The sequence below is a fragment of the Moschus berezovskii genome, chromosome 3 (assembly GCF_049115385.1).
Source record: "Moschus berezovskii isolate FMDL1 chromosome 3, NW_MosBer_1.0, whole genome shotgun sequence".
Lineage (NCBI taxonomy): Eukaryota > Metazoa > Chordata > Mammalia > Artiodactyla > Moschidae > Moschus > Moschus berezovskii.
Window position 1 is genome coordinate 85795762 of NC_142462.1, and position 17101 is coordinate 85812862.

A 17101-nucleotide genomic window follows, 5' to 3' on the forward strand; every position below is an offset into this window, starting at 1 on the left:
AGCTGGTACCGCTGCAATTTTTGCTGGGTATACAATTCTTATCTTTCTAGTTCAGCTTCTGAATAAGCTGTGCCACTGCCTGTGGCCTCCATGGTTTCTGATGGGAAATCTGCTAGAAACTTTACTAAAGTGCTTCTCTCTTCCTGCTTTCAAGATTCTCTCCATGTCTTTGGCTTTTGACAGTTGGATTATGATGCGTGCAGGTGTAGTTCTCTTTGAGTTTATCTTATTTGAGCTTCTCTGATGTAGTTAAGCATTCTCATCAAATTTGGGACATTTGGGGCCATTGTTTTTTTCCATTTTTCTTCTCCTTTTTCTCTTTGCTCAGACTCTCATTATGAGTGTGTTGCTGCGTTTGATGGTGTCCCTCAGTTCTCTGTTCATTTTTCTTCAACCTGTTCTTCAGACTGGATAATTTCAAGTGACTTATCTTGAAATTCACTGATTCTTTCTTCAGTCTGCTCAGATCTGCTGTTAACCCCCAGGTGAATTTTTTATTTTATTTTTCATGTTTGAAATTTCTATTCAGTTGTTCATTTATATAATTTTTATGTTTTTATTGGTATTCTTTATTTCATGAAAAATCACTCTCATATTTTCTTTTAGTTTCTTAGACATGGTTCGTTCTTTGAACATATCTAAAATAGCTGATTTTAAAGGTACTATCAAGTTCTATGTCTGGGCTTCCTCTGGGATACTTTCAATTGACCGCTTTTTAAATCTATTCTTATGTAAGCCATGCATTCTTGATTTTTGCATGTTTCATATATTTTTATTGAAAACTGGGTAATATAACACAGCAACTCTGAAAAACATATCCCCCTCAGGGTTTGTTGCTGTTACTGTTTGTTTATACTATTGCTTCTTTAGTGACTTTTCTGAACTAATTCTATAAAGTCTGTATTCTTTGTTATGTGATGCTCCTAAAGTCTTTGCCTCATTAACTTGGTATAGTGTTCAGCTAATGACTAGACAGAAATTTTCTTAGCTGTTTGGAGCAATAAATCTCTCAATCTTTGACAATGGTGTGTATGTGAATGTTGGGACATGCTTTCAACACTCACCTATGCCATACTGGGCTTGGACATAAAAGACTGTAGAGAGCCCAATGAGATGTCCATATTTGGGCTGTACAAAGATGTCTCTGAATCCTGATGGAGGGCAGCCAGAAAGGCTATGGTTAGCTGGCACTATCTGTGACAGGGAGCCTCAGCTTCCTCTCCTATCTCAGGGCTGTCCGGCCTGTGCCAAGCACACTGGCCCACCACAGGACACATGCTTAGTCTCTCAGTCATGTCCAACCCTTTGTGACCCCATGGACTAGAGCCCACCAGGCACCTCTGTCCATGGGGATTCTCCAGGCAGGAATACTGGAGTGGGTTGCCATGCCCTCCTCTAGGGGATCTTCCCAACCCAGGGATCGAACCCAGGTCTCCCACATTGCAGGCGGATTCTTTACCAGCTGAGTCACAAGGGAAGCCCAAGAATACTGGAGTGGGTAGCTTATCCCTTCTCCGTGGATCTTCCCAACCCAGGAACTGAACTGGGGTCTCCTGCATTGCAGGTGGATTCTTTACCAGCTGAGCTATCAGGGAAGCCCACCATAGGACATGGACAGAGATTTTTCAGCAGCAAAGGGGAGTAATAACATGTGGATCACGATAAACTGTGGAACATTCTGAAAGACATGGGAATACCAGACCACCTGACCTGCCTCTTGAGAAACCTATATGCAGGTCAGGAAGCAACAATTAGAACTGGACATGGCACAACAGACTGGTTCCAAATAGGAAAAGGAGTATGTCAAGGCTGTATATTGTCACCCTGCTTATCTAACTTATATGCAGAGTACATCATGAGGAACGCTGGGCTGGAAGAAGCACAAGCTGGAATCAAGATTGCCGGGAGAAATATCAGTAACCTCAGATATGCAGATGACACCACCCTTATGGCAGAAAGTGAAGAGGAACTCAAAAGCCTCTTGAGAAAAGTGAAAGAGGAGAGTGAAAAGGTTGGCTTAAAGCTCAACATTCAGAAAACTAAAGTCATGGCATCTGGTCCCATCACTTCATGGGAAATAGATGGGCAAACAGTGTCAGACTTTATTTTGGGGGGCTCCAAAATCACTGCAGATGCTGACTGCAGCCACGAAATTAAAAGACACTTATTCCTTGGAAGGAAACTTATAACCAACCTAGATAGCATATTAAAAAGCAGAGACATTACTTTGCCAACAAAGGTCCATCTAGTCAAGGCTATGGTTTTTCCCGTGGTCATGTATGGATGTGAGAGTCGGACTGTGAAGAAAGCTGAGCACCAAAGAATTGATGCTTTTGAACTGTGGTGCTGGAGAAGACTCTTGAGAGTCCCTTGGACTGCAAGGAGATCCAACCAGTCCATTCTAAAGGAGATCAATCCTGGGTGTTCACTGGAAGGACTGATGCTAAAGCTGAAACTCCAATACTTTGGCCACCTCATGCGAAGAGTTGACTCATTGGAAAGGACTCTGATGCTAGGAGGGATTGGGGGCAGGAGGAGACGGGGACGACAGAGGATGAGATGGCTGGATGGCATCACCGACTCTGTGGACATGAGTTTGAGTGAACTCCGGGATTTGGTGATGGACAGGGAGGCCTGGTATGCTGTTATTCAGACAAAGAGTCGCAAATAGTCGGACACGACTGAGCGACTGAACTGAACTGAACTTGTCACATCTGTATTTACCATTAGAGGAGAGGAGAGGAAGAGAAAGGCACTCGGGTGCCCCATGTATGTGCCCACCTCTACCTGCAGCCGCAGAAGACCCCTGATAGCTGATGCTTTCCTTGCTGTATGCAGATGCTCTGCCCTGGCAAGGTGTGCCCTGGATTGTTCTGATAGTCTGGTCTTCTCAGCAGGGCATTTGGTCACTAAATTGAGTCCTTACCCAGTAACAAAAGGTAATGTGCAAAGTGGAAAGATCTAGGCAGACATCAGCATCAACCAATCCTAGACTAGCTTCAACCCTATCACTTGCTGGCCAGGGAGTCCTGCACACTCACCTCACTTTGCTGAAGCTCAAGTTCCTCATCTATAAAGTAGAGGTGACAGTCCTCATAGATATCAAGGGTGTGAAGATATTAAACAGAACCAAGTGACCTTTCCTGACTGGGCTTGAACGCTGGCCTCATATACCAGGCCTTAATCCCATTTGGCTTCACCGTCTTCTCTAGGAAGACAAAACTGGTCCTTATCAAGAGACACAACAGTGTGAGTGAGGGCACTCATCAGACAACTGTTAGCCACACCAGCCCACACACAGGGGCACCAGGACCCTGACTAGGATGGGCTGGCAGCAGTGGGCCGTGGCGCATTTCAGACAAACAAGCACCAGCTCATGGGGACCCAGCCTGCAGCACTCAACACAGACAGAAGCAGGACTTTCTTATCCTTTTGTGTCCACAGGGGCTCAGTGGGCAGGGAGGCCTGACACCAACACCCAAGAAAGCCAACAAAGACCAGAAGGAGAGAGAGTGCATGCGTCCTTCAAACCATTGTTTCCTACCTGACACTTTTGCCAAGTATTACTCCCAGACAGGAAACACTGCTATTCTAAGCACCTTTAAAGGCAATGCATGATTTAATATAATATATTACATTTTAACAGAATCTTTAAAAACAAATTAGCAAACTTTAGAGTGTCCAGGGAAAGTTGGTTCATTCCCAGGGTTCGGTTTCCTCACTTATAAAATGGGAATAACCATCTCTACCTCCTGGGGCTGCCATGAGATGAACAACACTAACTAGAACAATGCTCAGTTGTTAACCTGATACAGGTAAATTCCCAGTCCAACGGCCACTGCCCAAGTCTGGCTAAGGGACAGAGTTCCCATGCTCTCCAGCCAATACAGGAAACAGAAGGTGAAGAAATGAGAAATAGCAACTGTGAAATGCATCACCCAAGAAGCCTACCCACACCCCTTGTGGGAACTGCTTCCCTGCTGGGCAAGTGTTCACCTGGGCTCCTGACCCACACCTGCTCCCTCCTTCCCTCAAATTAGGGTCCTCTGCTCACCTCTTCCTCCTCCATCACCTCCACCATCACCTCCCACCTCTACCACCACCTCCACCATCACTTCCACCTCCACCATCATCACCCACCTCTGCCATTGCCTCCTCCTCCTCCACCACCTCTACCTCCACCAACACTTCCCACCTACAACACCATCTCCACCTCCACCGCCTCCCACACCTCCATCACCTCCCACCTCGGCTCCCCAGGCCCATCACAGGCCAAACCAGTGCCAGTTCTACCTCACGTTATCATGCCTCTGGATGTAAATCTTGTGGAAAATCCTCTCAGGGGGCTTCAGGAAGTCCTCCTTCATCTCCATGGCAACATTCCGAGGCAGGAGGCTCATGAGCAGCCGCTCCTGGACAGAAGAGACAAGCCCGTGTGACACAGCAGCTCCTCCCTCTGATTCCTGGACATGCCCAATCCAGTGACCTTGGTGCCAAGGAGCTGCCCTCCACGAGGGGCCCCAGAGCCTCCTCACACACAGCCAGCATGTGGTCCAGTCCCACGGACCCTGCCCAGCCCCAGAGCCTTGGTGGGTTGTGCCCGGGCCTGGACTGTCACTGCACAGGTAACTCGTTCCCAGAGCACTGGGCAAGCTTGCTGGGGTAAGCTCACCATGTGCCCCAGCTCCAGTGAGCAGTGGGACACAGGAAGGAGACACTGCTGCCTCCAACCAGGCCTGCCGAGCCTCACTCCCCACCCCACCGCCCAACATAGCCTCAAGAGGGACCTCAAGGTAGGCTGCCCATGCCCATCGACAGACAGGAGCCCATGTTCCACAGAGATAAGTGACTTTGGACACAATGTGGCATTTTCTCCTGGTCTTGTCTTCTGATTTCTCCCAGACCTGCAGGAGTCAAAAGTTCTCCACCCCCAAGAGTATGGACCAAATGCCTGAGATTATCCACAGGAGCCATGCTGCCCCAGCAGGCTCTGTCACCCTTTCTGGACCTCAGTTTCCTCCTCCGGTCCCCACCTCTCCTCCTCATGATGGAGCCTTCCCTGGCCTCAATCCCACTGGCCACACCGTGTCTGAGAAACCATGTTCTGGAAACCTGGGGTGAGACCCCCACTTCTCCCTTAGTTCCTTTCAGAGCCCCTCCCCCAACACACACAGTCTGCTTTGGAAAGAAAATAGAAGTGCAGACTTTAGATCCTGCCTGCAATAAGGTAAGATGTCCTACTTCCAAGGGTGACCGTGGGGCAGGGAGGGGCAGTGGTCCCTCCCTCACGCTCCCTCCAATAGCACTCCCAACCCGGCCGGGCCCACAGCCCCTGTGCCCTCAGGTCAACGGAGGAGGCTCAGAAGGGGCCACATGGATTTCTGGCATCTCCCCCTTAGACCAGGTGGCCAGGTGCAGTCCCCAGGTCCTGAGACCCTCGCAGACCCCAGGCCTACCCTGCAGTATAAGACCACATCCCTGACCGGGAGCAGCCGCTTCGCTGTGTGACGTTCTCTGGCGGGCAACCACAGCAGCAGCAGTGACAACAATCACCGACCCTAAAAGCCTTCCCACCTCCAGGAAATGGCCTCAAGGGCCTGGGGCAGGGTTGTGAGGGCTTCACCCCTTTGGCTCCAGATCATAAAGTTATTTTCAGATGGGAGAATGTATCTGATGCACAGGAAGAGTCTCCCCAGGTGACGCATCCCCACATACACTTCTGAGGATGGAGGCCAGGCCCAGCCCCGCCAGGCACCAGGTGGAGTTGAGTGTGTGCTCCCAGGTGAACCAGGCCTGGTCTATGTGGGGTGGGAGGGCCCACTGTGGCCCCCTCACAGCTCCAGGCTGGACAGACCCCCACACTCAGGAGGAACATCGCAAGAGCACAGCAGTCCATGACATTTCGTGACCAGCCACATGGGGAGGACCCTCTGAGACAGAGGTGCCAGTCTAAGTGAGCAAATGAAGACAGCCTCGGGGACACAAAGTCCCAGTGCCCGGGGTATGGGACCTGGTGTGTGACTTGAGTGTAGACAGGACCTGATCAGCCTTTCCTTAGCAGCGGGGCTTCTGGGGACGAACTTGAGCACCACCCATGGACCGGAGCCTCTGCAGGCGAGCCCGCAGTCCCAGAGAGTACTCGGCAGGGGGCTCACTCAGGCCACCATCAAAGGACCACCTGGAAGCTTCCAGAGCTTGTCATTGACCTGAGGTGCAAGGTGGGAAAACAGAAGCAGCTGGACGAAAAGGCACGTCACCTGGAAGGGCCCTGGGAACACACAGAGCCCTCTCTGAAGCCCCAGCATCAGTGGCGTCTACAAGCCCAGGCCCCTCAGGCCACCTGCCAGTCTAGGGGCTCAGGGTGCACCCCAGAGCCCCAGGCAGGGGGTCTCAGGGAGGAGAGTCCCAGGGCCTACAGGACAGCTGCCTGGCCTCCCATCCCGACTCTGCCTCCTCCAGGGCCATCTGTCTCAATCCCATCCTGTCTATCAGGGTGCTAACCACACCAGCCTCCTCAGCAGGGTGTTCTGAGAAGGGGACGCTCGCTGGCCCTCAGGGTCAGCATAGGGAGCTCAGGGGTCCCTATCCTGTATCACACCTCCCAGCACCTCCGATGACAGCTCTTCATGGCTTCGCTCTTTTGTCTCCTGCGTCTTTTAAATCTGTCACCTGCTCTTGGAAAAGCACTCGGGTGTCGCCCAAGTCAAATCAAGCAAGGGAAACTGTCCTCCCCGGTGCCCGCCTCACACCTTCCTTCACCGTCTCACAGCCCCAGAACTGAGAGCTCTCCCTGAGTGAGCTGCCGCCGCCCCCTCGGGGGTCCTGCTCAGGAGAGCCCTCTCCTCCCTCAGCCTCTGCATTACCTCAACTGACCTGCACGACTTGGAGTGAGAACCAGGAAACCGAGGCAGCCACCAGGAGGGAAGGACTGAAAAGGCAGAGGGACACTGAGTAGCAGGGCCTTCAAGAGGAAAGCGGGGGGGAGGTATGGAGGTTTAGGCCAGGCGCTCCTGCAGCCCAGGGGTGCACGCCCAGCACAGCGTGGGGTGCCGAGACAGATGGCCGAGTTAGCACTGTCCCAGGAGCCCTTCTTCACTCGAGCACCACAATCTAGCCCCTCATGCCCATCAGGGGACTTGAAAACCTGGAATGAAAACTGTATTGTCCAGCTCCTGTTCAACTAGATGTGGCCAAGGAGACAGGAGCTGAAGGATCAAGTGGAAATTTCTGGAATATTCCCTAAAGACAGTTTGTTCTTCTTCCCTCCTCCTGTTGCTGGGGATACAGTCATGATGGCTGGATCTGTACCGACCATCTTAGTTCAGGAGGATGAAAGCTGCACACCAGCAATGGCAGACCATTACACTAGATGGGGACTGGGTTGTGAGGATTGCATAGATCAGATCTTCATCACTGGCCATAAAGTGCTGGCCCTGGAATACGTATGTAAGTGAAAAAGAGTTATCTCACTTGCATAAGCCACTGTCATATGAAGTTCCGAACAGCAGGCTATATTTCTGACCAAGGGCTCAGCATTAACTCCATCCACAAGATTAGTGATAGTGCCTGAAGCCAACACACATTAATAATCAAGACTTGAAAGTACACAGCCTCGCCCACAGGGAGCAAAGCAGCCAGCCATCTGAAAAGATCAAGCACCCATCCCTGATTAAAAACAAAAAGCAGCAAACAACTTAGCTGGCTGACATCATAAAGATAATACCTGAAATCCACATCCAATTCCAAACCCAGCCCTAAAGCCTCAGGCAGCAATAAACATTACATGAGAAGCAGACAGCTTCATGATGAGTTCTAACTAGCGAAATAAGATACAGAGCCAGAAATCAAAGGGACAAATTTATAAATATGAATCATACAAAATATCCCAGCATCCTATGAAGGCTATATAAAACCTCAGTGTTTATCTTGACTATCAAAATGTGACTTAATATATTAACCTTAATAAACATTAGATATTTAAACAACAATTATGAAGACTCTGTTTCTGAAAAGATGGAAAAACACAATCCCCTATTCCCCCACTAAGTACACCAAAAGTCCTGGACATTACATATAAAACAGTCATCTGAAGGCTCTGAAAGGCAGAGGGAAGGAGGCAGAAACCTCTGTACGAGGGATGGTCTGGAGGTGAGGGCCTGGACTTCTTTTTGCCTTACATGGGTGCTGGAAAGTGGGTGGCCCAGAAATGTCAACAGGCGTAGCAGTAAGCTCCAACAAATTCAACCCTCTCTGACTAAAAGATCAGGACAAGGGTAGCCTCATGAGAAGGAAACTGCTATACAATTATTGTCCCACTCCAGGCAAACCACTCCAAAATATCAGCAAAGCTCCATCCTCCCCAGGCTGGGGTGCCAGAGAAGCCATGCAGGGAACTCTGCCTTTGCTCTCCACCAGCAGGTAACACCCAGTGCACCCCACCAACCCTGCTCCACTGCATCAGCAGAGACCAAGGGCTTTCCTGTTCCTCCCTCCAAGTCAGAAGCCACAACTCTCTCCTGCACAGCAGTAAGGAGGTACCCCCACCACCATAAGTCCCAACAGAGGCTCAGTGTTGAACCTCGACTTGTACCTCAACAAGGAAGTATTGAGGTAGTGGTCTCCACTTTCCCTTACCAAATGAAACCATAGAAAGCTAGCCAAAAGAAAAACTTCAAATAAGACATAGAGTCTCACACACAATACCCCAGTTGTCCAGGTTCCAATCAGAAATCACTCATCATAGAAAGAACCAAAACAATCTCAACAAATAAACAAAGGTTATCAACAGACTCCAACACCAAATCACAATAATCAGAATAACTAACAAGATTTTAAAGCCATTATCCTAAGAATGATTCGATGAACAATTACAAATATGATTGCAAAAGTGAAAAAACAGACACTCTCAGCAAAGAAACAAAAGATACAAAAAAGGAATCAAATGGAAATTTTAAAACTAAAAAAAAAAAAAGCCCTGAAATAAGAAGCTCAACAAATGGGAACATCAGAATGGAGGGGACCAAGGAAAGTTTAGTGAACTTGAAGACAGAACAGTAGAAATTGACCAAACTGAAAAACAGAGAAAATAGACTGGAAAAGTAACAGAAGAATAGAAACAACCCAGACATCCACCAATAGACGAATGGATAAACAGTGCGGTCCATCCACACAGTAGAATACTATTCAGCCATAACAAGGAATGACGCACTGACCAATGCTACAACATGGATACACCTTGAAAACAACACGCAAAGTGAAAGAAGCCAGACACAAAAGGCCACATACTGTACGATTCCATTTATAAGGAACTTCCTGAGCAGGCAAACCCATAGAGACAGAACACAGGTCAACAGTGTCTAGGTCTGAGAGGAGAGGATAAGGAGTGACCATTCATGGGTATAGCTTTCTTTTCGGGGTGACTGAAAATTTTCAAAAAACAGACTATTATAATGGCTACACACTCAAGATATCAGAAATGTCATTTAGTTGTTTTGAACTTTAAATTGAACTTAATAGTATGTAAACTATAGATCAATAAGCTTTTTTAAATTAAAAATAAATAACAACTATGGTGGTTTCTAAAGGTGCTGTGAATGAGCCAGATCTGTTTTAAAATCCATCCTATAGCACTTAAAAAGAAATTTCCTTTCTCTTAATAAATTTCTTCACACAATGGGAAATCAAAATTGTTAAAATTTTATTTATCTTATTAGAGTGACAAACTGAGGATACACTTTGCAAACAACTGCATGCAGTTTTGGAATTATGACCTAATAATGGCAGCTGAGGCATGTCAGGGACTTCGGAGTGGTGGCTGCTGCAGTCAGGGCAAGGACGCTGGTCTCAGGGGTAGGACCTTGCAAGCCCAGGCTTCTTGGCCGGGCTGCAGGGGGCAGTAGGGAGGAGGCCCCAGGGAGCTAAGGGGTGACCTTCAGAGGCCTCTCACTACCTTCCCTATGCTCCCCAGCTCTGACAGGCTCAGACATCAGGGTTAGACCCCAGTGGGGAGCTGTGATCACATGAGGCCCCCAAGTGGTCTCCGTCCACTCCCTACCCCACCTCAGTGAAGCAGGCTGTCCACCTCTGCCCCAACTCTCTCCAAGGTAAAGGAAGACAGAGCTGCAGCTTACCAATCTGCCTGCCCTGACTGGAATACCAATGTGCCCCACCCCACCCCCCATTTTCTGAGTGAAAGCCACCTACTGCTCCCCAACTCCCAGCCTCTACCTGGCAAATCCTACCTAACCTTAAAAGCCCCAATCAAACATTTCTATATTTCTTCCAATGCACACCCTCCCCCATGTAGCATGCTTCTCAGAACCCCCGTCCTCCAGCTGGGCCTCCCCACAGGACCCAACTGCTGCTGTCTCCCATGCAGTCCCACATTTGGCTGAGACCAGGTTCCCCATCGCAGGGTCTCTGGAGCCACAAGCCCAGCATTCAGCTGTGCCGGGTCAAGGATCACCGCCCCCCGCAGGAATTCCAGCTGGGCCTCTCCCAACCCACTTGGCACCCAAAGGCAAAGGGCCTCAGGGCAGATACCACTCGTGAATGCAGGGCTGGTGGGGCAGAAGCTGCTCCCCTGTGCGTCTTTCTGACCTGCATTTCTGAGATTCTGGAATTCTGGCTCCGTCCTAAAAAATCACGAGCAAGGTTATCCTGCACTCTCACAAGGAGTTTCTGTTCTATGGATGATCAGCTTGGAACAACGTTTTCCTCAGAAGTTTCTATGACTCAGCTGTAGAACCCCTGCGGTCTGGTGATGACTTTTGGGCAAGCTTTTCATCACTGAGTCAATCATTTTAATGATGATAGGATGTTTCAGGCTTTCTTTTTCTTCTAGAATCAATTTTAGTAACTAACACCTTTCTGGGAATTTGTCCATTTTGCCTAAGTTTTCAAATATTCTGGCAAAAAAAAAAAAAAATTTAAAAACCTCTAAGTATTTCCCTCTTATCTATTTTTAACCCAGCTTTATCTCTGTGGCATGTGTATTCCCGTCCCTAATCATCTTGTGTCTGCTCTTTCTTCTTGGTCAGCCTCTCTAAGGCTTTTCCATTTCAAAGAGCCAACTTTTGTCTGAAACTGAAAGAGACCTATTAAAAAGACCCTTTCACAGCCCTTTGGAATATTTTAACCCAAAACCTCTGCGTGAGCTTTTTCAATGGCTGAGGAGACGTGGGCTATAAAGGGAGAAAGTGGGCCACGGCCTGTTTGGGGGGACTCTGGGCTGTGGCCGCTGCTGTCCTCACTGTGTCACCAGCTACTTTGTGACCCACCTTATTATCCTTCCCACATCATTTGAATTCTCCAAGCCAGCCCCAGTTCTCAGACTTATAAAACAGAACGAAGTTCTTGCATGCTCAACTATGGACACAGAGGCCTAAAATTAAAGACCTAAGAACCTAGAGGAAAGAACCTTTCAGATCAAGCTCATTCATCTGTTCTGCCAAGACCCTGCGGGACAGGACAGAGTTGGGCAGCCCTGTGTAGGGGCCACTGTCTGTTCTGACTGGGAGGTGGGGGTCACTTCAGCATATACAAGTCTCTCTTATAGGAGTCAGCCTCAGGGACACTGACAACTCAGGTAGCTATTTCAAAGTAGAGCAGAGAACCTTCCAGAGCGAGAGTGTGCCCAATGAAGCAGACGGGCCCCCTGCCCATCCTCCTCAGCCCTCTGCTCCAGCGGGCTGTACTGAGGAGGGCTGACCACTTCAAACATTCCCACTGGTGAAAACGTCGGAGCAGGCCTTGCTCTGGGAGACTCGTCTGGGGAGATCACGCCTGCCCACACGTGCAGGGAGAAGGGCAGGAGACAAATACAAACTCAGATTTTGTAGACAAAGCAGATGGATTTTCTTTCAAAACAGCAACCGCAGGGCTCATTAGTTCTAAACAATGTAGGAGGGGAGGGGATGTCCCTGATTACTGGAGCAATTATCACCTTCTTCTCAGGGTTGCCTTAAAAATCAGTGATTACAGGCAAGGAATGCCCATGGGTCCTTCCTGGTTGAGAGCGGGTGAGTGGTGAGAGCTTATAGTGGCAACTTCCCTACAACAGTCAGAGGCTCTCCCCAAGGGTTGTGATGAAGTGCACCCTGAAACCCGCACAACTAAATCACTTTGCTGAAACTATTTATAACACCATATTGTAAACCAATCAGAGAAGGCAATGGCAAGCCACTCCAGTACTCTTGCCTAGAAAATCCCATGGATGGAGGAGCCTTGTAGGCTGCAGTCCCTGGGGTCGCTAAGGGTCGGACACGACTGAGCGACTTCATTTTCACTTTTCATTTTCACACATTGGAGAAGGAAATGGCAACCCGCTCCAGTGTAAATGTGCACTTAGTCGCTCAGTCGTGTCCGACTCTTTGCGACCCTATGGACTGTAGCCTGCCAGGTTCCTGTGTCCACAGAATTCTCCAGGCAAGAATACTGAAGTGGGTTGCTATTTCCTTCTCCAGTGGATCTCCCTGGACCAGGGATCGAACCCATGTCTTCTGAATTAGCAGGCAATTCTTTATCACTGAGCCACCAGGGAAGCCCCTATAAACCAACTATACTTCAATAAAAAAGAAGTAACCGATCAACATGGGAAAGAACAATGTTGGCGGCAGATTTGAGCAGAGTGGGCACATCCCAGGAATAAGACGTCTTCTGGGGCTCAGGAGAAACATCTGCTTCAAGCCACAAAGCATAACCTTCTCCTGCCTGCCTCTCAAAGCCTCCAACCTCGATACCTCCACGAGGATACTCACCCTGGAAGAGAAGAAAGGACAACCCACCAACTTCTAGAGTATCTGTAACCCACCTGCCTCCAAGTCCTGCCTCCACACCGACCCCCCAAACCTGCATCTGACCAACTGTCTGACCTGCTCAAACACCTCAGAGGTCCCACGCCACCCGCACATGGTCACATGCTCACGCACGTCCTTCCACAGAGTGCAAAGCCCAGTCGCCCTCTCCAGCTCGGCCTCTGCGCTCAAGCTCCTCCCCAACTCGGCCTCGTTCAAGGACCCCACTCCCACCCCTCCAGCCCCAGTGCAGTGTCACCCCACCTCCTGCAAGGCTGATAGGGGCATCCCTGCCATTACACAGGGATCACTCTGGAGCCAGATACCCCAGTGACCCCTCCAGAACTGGGGTGCACCCCCAGCATCACCTCCACAAAACTGGGCTGCACCCACCAATGTCCCCCCACATCACCCTGGGTGCCGCCTGATGGGGTCAGGGCCTGGAGAAGACTCTAGAAGCAGCTATGGAACTGGACTGCTCTGCAACTTGAGCTGAGACATGAAAACACAGACAGACGACAAGCCCACATGGTCGGGGTACCCCTCACCTGCAACTCAGGGGGCTGCTGTTTTCACACTGACACAGAGGCATGAGTTGGGCAGAGGTGACTGGCCATCTGCAGGCTCCTCTGGCCCAGCCAGGCGGTCCCCGGGCAGGCTTTGATGTATCAAGTGCCTACGGGTGCTTGAGAGCCCCAAAGGGGTGCCTGAGCCCCATGTGAGCTCGAGGGTTTCCCTTCTGCCACCCAAAGAGACAAGGCTCCCTGAGCTAAAAAGTCAGGCCAACCAGAGGCAGGGAGTAAGCTGAGTGCCTGGTACAAGGCTGCCCAGGGAGACAGCTGTCCTGTGATACCCCCTGCCAGTTCCAATCGGAAACACAGAACAAGTCAGGATGCTGCCTCGTCCCCTTGCAGGACCAGCCAGCGGAACTCATGGGAATGGCCCATCACTTCCACATTCCGTGTGCTCAGCTCTGCAGCAATAGATGAAACCACCAAGGAAGATGACTGATACATTGGAAAACATGAAAGATTGAGTTTTTACACAAAGAAAAGCAGAGCTAGAGGAACAGGCTCGGGCGACACAGAGATCCCTTCAGATGAGGCGCCAGCCTTTCTCCAGTGAAAGGCTCGTTCAAACCCACAGGAAAGTCAGAGCATGAGCGGGCAAAGGATTAGAACCCACACTCCACACAGAAATACAAATCGTAAGCACACATGGAGAAGTGGCCACGGCATTAAACCAGCATCTGAATAAATGGGAGGAACCAAGTTCTAACAGGAAGCAGGGAAAAGGGGGAGGGAGGGAAAAAGTGGGTCACAAGCAACAGTGGGAAAACACACCTGAACCCCGAACGCTGGGCCCACCCTAGCCTTCCCACCCGTGGGACTGGGCAGGCCTGAGAATCTGCATTTCCAACAGGCTGCCTGTGAGGCTTGCTCTGTTGGCCCCAGGACTCCACTCAACCACTGCTCCCCAGAGCCCAGTGTAACTAATTATTACTTATAAAGATAAAATGAAGCACAACATGTTTTGGAAAATTCCCAGGACCCAGGGAGAGAAATAACATCCTATTTGCACTCCTGAGGATATAACCAAAGATATTTCAAGTCTATATGAATAAAGATGCTTATGAAAAAGAAGCATTTTTTAAAACATAGTATCTAAATGTCAGATGCCAGACGTGCACGCAGGAAGCACCAGCTGTTTTCCACTACCTTTAGAGCACCGGGTGGATACACCTATGGGAAATAAGTCAAAATGCAGAAATAAAATTGTGTATACACCAAAATGACAATGACACGGGGAGAGAATGTGCATAAGGACGAAGACTTGAAAATATGTAGCATTCAGCTGGGTTGACAGGACTGGGTGATATTTACCATGTTGCAGATTTCCTGCTTAAGAACATCAGGCCTGCTATTAGAACTCAGACCTGTCTGAGCCTCCACCAGTCTGGGTTTCCTCAGCTGTGGGACTGAGAAAATAAACCCTTGCTCTCAGAGCTGCAGAGAAGTGACACATGAACAGCAGCAGAGGCTGGGCTCGCAACTGCTCCATGAGAGCAGGAGAGATTGCTCAGCCACTGTATTCCCAGGGCAGGAATGCGGGCATAGCGGGAGAAACACATTTGCAGAACCCACATGTGCGGCCAGCATCCTCACCATTGACAGGCAGGACCCACCTGAGAGACAGAGGGTGCATCAAGCATTTGAACACGTTTTAATGGTGCAAGGTATGTAGTCTATAAGAAAGGTGGCAAGAGCAAGAAAAGAGACAAAATCAGAGAAAGTAAGTCCAGAGAAAACCATAATTCTAAAAAATACATGCCCCCAACGTTCACTGCAACACTGTTTCCAACAGCCAAGACATGGAAGCAACCTGTGTCCACAGACAAATGAATGGATAAAGAGGATGTGCTATACTTACACAACAGAATATTACTCAGCAATAAAAAACAGCTAAATAACACTGTGTGGAGCAACATGGATGGACCTAGAAACTATCACACTAAGCAAAGTCAGTCAGACGAGAAAGGCAAATATCAAATGAAACAGCTTATATGTGGAATCTTAAAAAAAATGATACAAATGAACTTAACAGACTCACAGACACAGAAAACAAGCTTATGGTTACCAAAGGGGAAAGGGGGGATGCATAAATTAGGAGTCTGGGATTAACATACACAAAGAGTCAGACACGACTAAGTGACTGAACTGAACCACTACATAATAAATAGATAACCAACAGGACCTACTGTATAGCAAAGGGAACTCTATTCTGTAATAATCTCTAAGTGAAAAGAATTTTTTGAAAAAAAAATGTATAACTGAATCACTCAGCTATATACCTGAAACTAGCAGAACATTATAAATCAATTGTACTGCAATAAAGACAAATAATTTTTTTTAAATTAGAAAATGTAGGAAAGGAAAACATTTGAAAGGAGATGGAGAAGAGGGAAAACAGAGGGAATGCCAAGGAAGATTCAGATTCATTCACACAAGAATAGCCACCACATCAATCTTTCCAGCACTTCAGCAGATGTATTTAAGGGGAGAGAACTCTAAAGGCTCACTTTTGGGATCTCTTGGACGTGATGAAGGTAAGGACACCAGGTTCAAGGCCTTCTAAGCAACAAATACTCCCCATTGGTGCTAATGATACTGGTCTGGAAAAACGTTCAGAGCACAGCCCCAGAAGATACACTCCTTATACTTGAGCATGCACAAGCATACACATGTGTGTGCACACACATATAGATGCCCACATACACACAAATGCACACATATCCACAACCATGGACACGTGGACACAGACATACAGGGATGCACACGAGATCACACGAATGCAAATCCACATGCGTGGATGTACCCACACACTAACATGAGCACATACACACCCATATACATTTGCACACATGCCCCACATATCTAATACACATGTGTACAGAAATTCAAATCCACACATACATGTGCACACAAAACACACAAGGACACACGTGCACATCACACATGTGCACATTTCCTCACAGACAAGTAGCTCGCACACCCATGCACCACTGACAGACAAAGCCACCCACGGATCTACACACGATCTAAATATGCATAAGCCGTCTACTTCTAAGTGATATCCAACTTTTACTGTAAATACTAGGCATCATTACAATACCTATAAATGGAAATGTGTACATTTTTAAATGTACAGTCAGTACTTCATGTCTTATATTTACCATAATAATAGCACCTCATTTATAAACCCTCCCATCCATCCCACCCCAGGAAAACAAGCCTCTGCACTTTCATAAAGCCCAGGAGTCTGGGGGCTCCTAGCTGAAGGCCTCGCCCAGAGCGCTCAGAGAAGCCTGGTGGTCCCAGGACAGCAGCAGAGGAAACATCACTGCGGGAGTGAGCCCAGGACATGCAACTGACAGTGGCTGGGGCTGTGGGAACCCAGCCCGGCTCCTTCCAAGCCTTTAGATCACAGGGCAGGAGCTGGGCAGGGTGCTCTGCTGCCTCGGCCAAGCTCAGCTGTGAGGCTGCCATGGTGACCCCCACTTCCTAACAACTCAGCTCTTCCAGAGGCACCAAGCCCAGCTCTCCTCTACCTCCTGCAAAGGCCCCAGGCATCAGCAGGTAAACTGAGGCCACACATGGCAGTTCTGCCTTCACTCCCACAGGGCCCCCGACAACTGTCTTCTCTTCCCCAACAGGCCAAGGGAGCTGGCCCACGGAGGCTCAGGGGCCAGTGCGGGCCTGAGACCCCTATCCGACTCAGGTGAGTCAGGCTGGCCCCACTGCCAGAGC

The 17101-nt window shown here is 48.9% G+C and overlaps 1 protein-coding gene across 1 annotated transcript in view; it reads right to left on the bottom strand.

The window, feature by feature from the left end:
• The window catches only part of ADCY1 (adenylate cyclase 1), a 101643-nt gene that overhangs the window by 69575 nt on the left and 14967 nt on the right, over nucleotides 1-17101 (bottom strand). The window contains exon 3 of the mRNA XM_055420257.2: nucleotides 4294-4412. Coding sequence (XP_055276232.2) covers nucleotides 4294-4412 — 119 coding nt within the window. The remainder of the gene's footprint in view (nucleotides 1-4293; nucleotides 4413-17101) is intronic.